Here is a 9,640-nt window from a genome sequence, read left to right as displayed (position 1 = left end):
CTTTAATTAATAGCATGTAGGTTTGCAATTACCATCTTATGCGCTAGCACTGGATGTGATCCTGATGCCCGGAAATCCTGGCTCTGCACTCTTCCCTCAAGTCTGCACAAGCACTACCTCCCTGGCTCTCTGGCTCCACTTTGCCCTCTCAGAGAGGCTGAGCCAGGGTAAGGAAACGGAGAGATTGATAGTCGGGGAAGGAGAGTCCCAGCAACCCTTCCCCAGTCCCCAGACCCACCAGGCAATTGCTAGGTTCCCACTCTTCTTCCATGGAGCCTCCCTTCCCAGATCTCCACTTCCTCTTTCTCAGGCACACTATCTCCCGCAGGCGCACAAATGAATGGCTGTGCAATGTGTTAGTGTCACCTAACCCTTCTGTATTGTGCCCGTCACACACACCAGGGCATACCCTCGCCTCCTTCCCTGTCTCACTGGAGAGACACAGTCCTTTTCCTCCCAGAGCCTCAGGCTGACAAGGGCAGCAGAGCCCAGTCCCAGACAGTCCTGTTCACAGGAAGAGGCCGACCACATACAGGAGAAAAAAAATTCTGCATCTTGAGAAAGGGGGGTCATGAGCTGCGGGCAAAGCTGGCCTCCTCGCAGCCTAGGCTTTGTACTCCTGCCCCAGGTGGCAGAAGGGTCCAGCATCACCATCTTGGCCTCAGCAAAGAGCCTCAGAGGGTTGGATCAGATCAAACCTTGACGTCTCTCATTACTATGTCCAGATTCGGTGGGTGGGAGGCAGGGACTTGCGTGGGCGTGGTGGCAGTAGGAGCCGGTCCGCCACAGGTCAGAAGCACGTCCGCCACAGGTCAGAAGCACGTCCAGCAGAAGCAGCTTGAAGAGAAGCAGTCGCAGAGCGCTCAGCCACAGTACCTGACCCGGTGTCCCTGCGGAAGAAAGGGTGGGAGGAGTCCCCAGGAGCCCTAGACCTCCCAAAGGACAGGGAGGGTCTGTCCTCTGTTGGCCAGTCTCCATCTGTCCCCTCCTCCAGGGAGATTCCTTCTTAGTGTCTAACCTTAGTTTCTACTGGTAATGACATGTACCTCCTACTTTCCCCTCACTGGGTTTCATTTGTCAAGAGAAGCCAACATTCGGGAAAGAGCATGTAATGCAAAGAGTAAATGGCTCAGAACATCTGGGCAAGAAACAGACCCTGGGATTACTAGCCCAGCGCTCTTCTCGCCACCTCAGGTAGTTAAACAATGCACAGGCTCTCAAACTGGGACCGCCTGCCACCCCCTACCCAAGGAGCCATCGGGCTCCACACGTTGGGTCTGTGTAGCTCCACTGGGGTGCGGGAATTAGGATAGGATCTGAAAACCCCACCTTATTCCAGGGATGTCTGAAGCCCAGACTAGCTCTTGGCAAAGCAGTCCCTTAACTGGAACCTTCTCAGTTTCCCAGCTGCAACTTCATGGGACACAGGGTCAGATTAGAGCAGACTGCCACCCGTCAGGTACCAGTCAGTACTCAAACCGTTGTTCCCAGGCACCGTCCCTTCCCCACCGACAACTCACCCTTGAGGGGTTCCTGAACGCAGGTCCTGTCTGTGGACGCTTCCGCTGTGAGCCAAGAAAAAGGAAGTGAGTATGATGGGGTGGGTGGCATCTCACAGTCCCAGAGCTGTGCCTGGCCCCGGCCAGCTTGCAAGGCAGAGGGACATATTGGCAAGCCCCAAGGAGTCAGCCCTCCTTCCCTCCCTGCCTGAGAGTTCTGTCCCCAAGAGGCCCCTCAGTCCCTTCCTCCAGGGAGCCCATTCTCTTCCAGCTTTTGCTGGAAGGCAGGGCATTTTTTCAGGAAACAATTTTCTTTGGGAGGTGATAAAACTGAGGTGACTCAAATGGCTCGATGGACAGTGCTCGCAACACAAGCACAGGACACCAGTTCAATCCCCGTGCTAAAACACAGAAAAACAGAATAACCCAGGGCTGGGGAGACGGTGACAGGTAGACCCTTGGGGCTCACTAGCTAGCCAGCAAGGTCTGTGGCCTTAGGAGATGGGTTAGTTGGCAAAGTACTTTCTTGAGTTGGAACCCAGCACCCTTATTAAAAAGCTGGGAGCACTAGGCAGTGGTGGCGCACACCTTTAATCCCAGTACTCAGGAGGCAGAGGGAGGTGGATCTCGGTGAGTTCAAGTCCAGCCTGGTCTATCTCAAAAAAACCTAAAAGAAAAAAAAAAAAAAAAAAAAAAAACAGGCTGGGTGATGGTGGCTCACCCTTTATTCCCAGCACTCGGGAGGCAGAGGGAGGTGGATCTCTGTGAGTTCAAGGCAAGCCTGGTCAATAAAGTGAGTTCCATGACAGCTAGGGCTACACAAAGAAGTCCTATCTCAAAAAACAAAACAAAAGAAATCCAAAAAGCAACAACAAATAAACAAAACAATAGTGCATATTGCTTTTCCGGAAGACCAGAGTTCGGTTCCCACCCTTGTTTGTCATGAGGCTGTGAACTACCTGTCACTCCAGCTCGAGAGGAATCCAATTATTGTCAAGCACTCAGATGCACGTGCACACACTTCAACACAATAATCTTTAAAAAGTTTAAAATGAAGCACTTAGGACAGTGCTTGGCATAATAGACTTGGTAAGGGATAAGGGTTTGCTTATTTATTTTTATTTATTTATTTATTTATTTATTTATTTTTTTCCGAGACAGGATTTCTCTGTGGTTTTGGAGCCTGTCCTGGAACTAGCTCTCGTAGACCAGGCTGGTCTCAAACTCACAGAGATCCGCCTGCCTCTGCCTCCCAAGTGCTGGAATTAAAGGCGTGCGCCACCACCGCCCAGCTATTTATTTATTTTCATGACAGGGTTTCTCTGTGTAGCCCTGCCTGTCCTAGAACTCACTCTGTAGAACCAGGCTGGCCTCAAACTCACAGAGATCCGCCTGCCTCTGCCTCCCAAATGCTGGAATTAAACGCATGCACCACCACTGCCTGGTGATGGGGTTTATTCTTTAATTATTGTTTGGTCTTTTAGGGTTTGTTTATGTGATATGAACTGTTTATAAAAATTATATAAAACATATATATATATGTACCTATGAATAAGCCATTAAAAGTTATTAATATCTCTTAGCAATCACACATCTAAGCCTGAATTTGCTTTTGTTTTGGTTTTTTAAAAGTTTCATGGAGCCCAAACAGGCCTTGAACTCACTTGTAGTCGAGGATAGCCTTGATCTTCCCGCCTCTACTTCTCAAATTCTGGGATTACAGGTTTAAGAGAAAACCTGAACCATTTATCCCAGCTGTCAGTCCCAGGAATCATGGCCTCAAAACCACTCTACCAGGAGCCAGGGTCTACCCTTACATGTCCTTCATGCCTCATGCCTGGAACCCAGGCTGCATTCCTACCTGACAGCTGGAGGGGGAGCGTGCTCCGGCTCTGGCCCCCAGCCCCAGGCCTGGCATGGCAGACCAAGGGCTCCCAGGCTTCCAGCTCTTCAGAGGGCAGAGAGAGCTGGGCTAGGCTGGTCCAGGTGCCATCCGGTGCTGGGGAGGGCCCATAGGTGAAGGCGTCTAGTGCAGTGCCGTTGCCAGCTGAGAACCAGACGGGGCTGTCAAGGCCAGGGGGTGCCGCATCAAGGACCAAGCAGACCACCAGCGTCTGCTGCCTCCCATCCACCAACAGGGTGATGGGTGGAGCCAGAGAAGGAAAGGGGATGCCAGCTATGCCTGCAAGAGAGAGGAATGTCTGTGCTGGCTCCATTGGCTTGTGCGTCCAGACTGGAACTTTCTTGAACGTTGGTGCTATGGGTTTCTGTCATCCCATGCTGTTGAATGTCCCATCCCATTGCCGTTCACTGTCATATTCTTCAATCAATCCTCTGACCTTGGATTTACTAATTTCATTTCCCTTCTATCAAACTCTTCTTTTTTTTCCTTTCTTTTCTTTTTGGTATCTGTGTGTGTGTGAATGTGTACATGCAGTGTATATGTGGTATGTGTGTTTGTATCTGTGCAGGTGTGTAGAAATGAAGGCCTATTCGTGCATGGAAGCCAGAGGAGGACATTAGCTGACCGGTTGTATCACATGTCACCTTACTCCCTTAGGATAGGGTCTCTCACCACCCCTGGCGCTAGTCCTGCCTCTAGAGAGCCCCGGAGATGCTCCTGTCTCCACCCTCCCCAGTGCTGGGGTGACAGGAGCACCCAGGGTCAGGCGCAGGGTTCTACATGGGTGCTGAGAAGATGCACTCAGGTCCTCGTGTTTTTGCACAAGCATCCTGGCCCACAGTCGTCTGCACAGCCCCGAGCCAAGCATCCACCCATCCATCCATCCACCCATTCATTCATCCATCCATTCATCCACTCATCCATCCATCCATCCACCCATTCATTCATCCATCCATTCATCCACTCATCCATCCATCCATCCACCCATCCACCCACACATCCACCCACCCATCCACCCATCCATCCATCCACCCATCCACTCATCCATCCATCCACCCATCCACCCATCCATCCACCCATCCATCCATCCATCCACCCATCGACCCATCCATCCATCCATCCACCCACCCATCCACCCATCCATCCATCCATCCATCCACCCATCCATCCACCCATTCATTCATCCATCCATTCATCCACTCATCCATCCATCCATCCATCCACCCATCCACCCACACATCTACCCACCCACCCACCCATCCATCCACCCACACATCCACCCATCCACCCACCCACCCATCCACCCACACATCCACCCATCCACCCACCCATCCACCCATCCATCCATCCATCCATTCACCCATCCACCCACCCATCCATCCATCCATCCATTCACCCATCCACCCACCCATCCACCCATCCACCCACCCATCCACCCACCCATCCACCCATCCATCCATCCATCCATCCATCCATTCACCCATCCACCCACCCACCCATCCACCCACCCACCCACCCACCCACCCATCCACCCACCCACCCACCCATCCACCCACCCATCCACCCACCCATCCACCCACCCATCCACCACCCATCCATCCATCCATTCACCCATCCACCCACCCATCCACCCACCCATCCACCCACCCATCCATCCATCCATCCATTCACCCATCCACCCACCCACCCACCCACCCATCCACCCACCCATCCACCCACCCACCCACCCACCCACCCATCCACCCATCCACCCACTCACCCATCCACCCACCCACCCATCCACCCACCCACCCACCCACCCATCCACCCACCCATCCACCCATCCACCCACCCATCCACCCATCCATCCACCCATCCATCCACCCACCCATCCACCCATCCATCCATCCATCCATCCACCCACCCATCCACCCACCCATCCACCCGTCCTCTACGGTTCTGCCCACTGTCCACCCATCCATCCTTTCTGAGTCCTTTCCTATGCCGGGTGCTGTGTGTACAACATTGAGGAAACCATTGCCAGCACTTTCGAGGAACTCCGTCCTGTGGGAAGGGCAGGAGTGTCGTGAACAACTGCTTATAATCCCAAGCTGTGCTGACTGAAGAGAGCTGTGCCTCTGGGGAGGAAGGACCCGGAGGGAGAGCAGAGGAAGCTTCAGTATACTTGGAACTTCCGTTCCGGGACAAATATTGAAGTCTGCTGTAGTTGCCCACGTCTGAAATCCCAGAACTTGGGAGACTGAGGCAGGAGTGTGGGTGAGTGAGCTGTATATGAGACCGATATCTAAACTAAATTGTTTAAAGTGGGGGAGGGGGCTGACAAGATGGCTCACCGAGTAAAGACGTGTTGCCAAAGCTGAGTTCAATCTTAGGAGCTCTCATGGTAGAAGAGGAAAAAAATGACCCCCGAAAGCTGTCCTCCGACTGCCACACCCATGCCGCACACACGCACGCACATGTGAAATCTAACACTTAATGTAACCAAAATAAAAGGAGGAAGAGATGAAACCCAGAGGTAGGGTGCTTGTCTTTACCTCATGAAGCCCTGAGTTTGATCCCAGCACCATGGTGGGATGCAAGAATGGACTAGCAATAATATAAGCTAATAAATGGTTAACATTTTACCGGTTTTGAATCAGATCCCCTCCCCCCCCACACACAAGGTTTCTCTGTAGCTTTGGTGCCTGCCTCCCGTGTGTTCGGATTAAAGGCGTGCACCACCACTGCCCAGTTAAATCAGGTATTTTTTACTTCATTTTGGTTTGATTTTGAGGCATCCAACTCTGGATCCTCTTGCCTCCACCTCCAGAGAACTGGGGTTGGAGGCATCCACACAGCCCATGCCATAGCACACAGCATGCCAGTTGAGGGGGCTTAAACTCTACCAATGGAGTTACACTCCCCAGCATGTAGTCTTATTCTGTTTGGGTTTTTCTTTTCTTTTCTTTTTTGAGATTTTATTGTTATTTTATTATTTATGAGGGTTTTGACTGCAAGTACATCTGTACACCGCATGCATGCTGTGCTTTCCCAGGTCAGAAGAAGGCATGAGATACCTTGCGATCGCAGAGGTCTGATGGCAGATGGTTGTGAGCCACCACGTGGGTGCTGGGAATCGAACCCAGGTCCTCTGGAAGAGCAACCAATGCTCTTCACTGCTCAGTCACCTTTCCAGTCCCCCCTTTTCTTCTTATTTTTGTTTTTTTTGAGACAGGGTTTCTCTGTGTAGCCCTGGCTGTCCTGGAACTCACTCTGTAGACCAGGTTGGCCTTGATCTGCCTACTCTGCCTCCCGAGTGCTGGGATTAAAGGAGTGCACCACCACTGCTGCCGCCACGCCACCCCTGGCCCCAGGGTCCACACTCAGGTTGTCGGGCTGGCACTGAGTGTCTCTGCATGCTGAGCCCTCTCCTCTCACCTTGTTACTGTCAGTAAAGACGACCCATTCAGTATAGAATTGAAGGTTATTTTTAAATAGGATTTTTAAAAAATATAAATAAAATTTCAAATGTTAATAGCAGAAAATAAATTCACATTATGAACTCTGTGTGGCTAAGATAAAGAAATGGCCCAGGGTGCAAGAGAGCCTCATGGAAGTGAGGAGGCCAAATAACTGGTCTAGGGACACCAAGATGTCCAGTCAGCTTTGGACTTGAGCCTCAATCACCACGAATCTCATAGTCTTCTTTGCCTTGGAAAGTCTCTATCTTCTGACCCAGGAGATCAAGCCTAGGACAAGGCTTCAGACAGAGCTGAGATTAGCCCCTGTCTCAACCCCTTAACTGGCTAAGAGTCAAATGTCCTGACAATATAATGGCCAATTGAATCTTTGTGAAGAATATAGATAATATAATGCTTTGCTAAGCAAGTTTTGAAAATGTAATTTATATTAATATTAATATTACTAGAGTCTTGCAAACAAAGGGACAAAAGGAAGCCAGGAGTGAACCCCAGGACCCCTTAGGAGCCCCTCAGCCTCCTGAGCTGACCCAGCTTACACCTCCACTATGAAGCCCCCCAGATTTCTCCGGACCCCTCAGGAGCCCCTCAGCCTCCTGAGCTGACCCATCTTATACCTCCACTATGAAGCCCCCCAGATTTCCCCAGGCCCCTCAGGAGCCCCTCAGCCTCCTGAGCTGACCCAGCTCACACCTTCACTATGAAGTCCCCCAGATTTTCCATTCTTACCCCAAGTGTTTCCTTCTCAGAGCTCAGGCCTTCTGCTGCACCTTCTCTCAAGCAAGGAAGTCCCTATGACACACTAGAAGTGATTTAGATTAAGTAGACCCCCCCCCCCCGACTCAAAAGTCCAAGGCAAGTCACTGACGCCTTGGGGCCTCACCTGGGTTGGAAGTGAACTTGAGACACCCTTGTCTTTGTTGGAAGAGGGTGCTGAGAGGCCAGGAAGGACAGCCCAGGAGCTCACAATGTTGCCCACAGTGTGTCACCCTGCATCACACAACACGGCCCTGGCTCTGTGAATCTCCAGCTTCCGTAGGTTCCCATCCAGCTTTCTCTTTTTCTCTTTTATGATTCAGTTCTGGGACTGAGCTTAGCCCTCATGCAGGACAGCAAGGCAAATGCTCTTCCACTGAGCAATAACCACAGTCCTCTTTTGACCCTTGAACTTGGGTTCTCCCATCTCAGCCTTCTGACTAGCTGTGGCTACATGCCTATACCACCAGGCTGAGGATGCTTCTAAGAGGGACAACGGGCCCTGCTGACTCCATCTGGAGGACAAGAAGTCTCAGAGCCAGGTGGCCATGAATCCCATCATCACTGTAGAGGCTCAGCTGGTCCCGGGGGATGGGACCAGTGACAGCCAAAGAGGGAGGCAAGAGGGACTTACCTGTGGGCAGCGTCTGACCCCTGAGGGCCAGGAAAAGCAGCAACCACATCCTAGCCATGACCCACTCAAGAAGAGGCCTGACCCAGCTGCAGTCCTGAGGTGTGGGCTAGGGGAGGAGGCTGCCTAGACGCCCTCCCACAGGGCCAGCTGTGCCTCAGCTGCTTTGCCAGGGCCTCTCTGGGGAGGAGGGGTGTCAGGGAACTCAGGTGCCACTCCCATCCCAGGAGCTGGGTGCCCACCCTAGGGGGATGGCGGGATCTCCACACAGAACCGCTCCATGCCATCCTTCAGCTGCTTCAGTTCCCAGAGGAGGCAACTGAGCCTCAGATTGAGTGCTCTGCTCAAGGTCACAGCTGGCCAAGCCAAGGTCGAACTTTTTATTTTATTTATTATTGTTTTTTACTTTAAGTGTGTGGGTGTTTTGCCAGTATATGTCAGTGTGCCATGCACATACATATAGAGAAACATACCTGAAACCCAAGAGAGACAGAGGCAGGTAGATAGATCTCTGTGACTTTGAATGCAAAGTGAGCTCCAAGACAACCAGTGAGCTCCTGATTTAAACATGCACGCGCGCGCGCACACACACACACACACACACACACTGCTTTTAATTGTGCGTATATGTCTGTCTAAGGCATTGGATCACTGGAGCTGAAGTTACAGAGGCTGTGAGTCACCTGATGTGGTCCTAGGAACCAGACTCAGGTCCTCTGTGAGAGCAGTATGTGCTCTTAATTGCTGAATCATCTCCCCAGTTCCCGTTTTGTCCTTTTGAGGCAAGGTCTCATGGAATCCAGAAGGCCTCGGGTTGGCTATGAGACCAAGGATGGTCCTCCTGTCTCCATCTCCCAAGTGCTGTGATACTTTCTTAGTGTATTTACTTATTCTCTGGCAACTGTATTCATGAGTCCACCCCGAATTCTCCCTTTCCACCCCCTTGCACATCCCCCCAAGCTGTCCTCCTATAATATTTATAACTTTTATGGGTGCCCAGAGGGAAGGAACGTTGACTAATCTTGTCGGAACCGTGTGTAGCAGGCACGGCTATAGTGAGTCCATGAGCACAAGGCCGTCTTATGTCTAGAAGACGGGGACTCCCAGCACTCCTCCCTGGACTCCTGTGTTCTCTCCTCCCGGACTCCTGTGTTCTCTCCTCCCCGGACTCCTGTGTTCTCTCCTCCCGGACTCCTGTGTTCTCTCCTCCCCGGGCTCCGGCTCCTGTGTTCTCTCCTCCCGGACTCCTGTGTTCTCTCCTCCCCGGACTCCTGTGTTCTTTCCTCCCGGACTCCTGTGTTCTCTCCTCCCCAGACTCCTGTGTTCTCTCCTCCCCGGGCTCCGGCTCCTGTGTTCTCTCCTCCCAGACTCCTGTGTTCTCTCCTCCCCGGGC

General features: G+C 52.0%; 1 protein-coding gene across 1 annotated transcript; it reads right to left on the bottom strand.

The window, feature by feature from the left end:
• Nucleotides 1–715: 715 nt before the first annotated feature.
• Ptcra (pre T cell antigen receptor alpha) lies at nt 716–8,311 on the bottom strand. The gene is given in 5 exon segments (XM_057752070.1): nt 716–789; nt 792–890; nt 1,521–1,565; nt 3,361–3,681; nt 8,251–8,311. Coding segments are annotated over 5 exon segments (597 nt in total). The 5' UTR covers nt 8,309–8,311.
• Between the last annotated feature and the right edge of the window lie 1,329 nt (nt 8,312–9,640).

Source organism: Chionomys nivalis, chromosome 19 (genome assembly GCF_950005125.1).
Source record: "Chionomys nivalis chromosome 19, mChiNiv1.1, whole genome shotgun sequence".
Lineage (NCBI taxonomy): Eukaryota > Metazoa > Chordata > Mammalia > Rodentia > Cricetidae > Chionomys > Chionomys nivalis.
The sequence above is the reverse complement of the archived record's forward strand: the minus strand, read 5'-3'. Positions and strand labels throughout refer to the sequence as shown.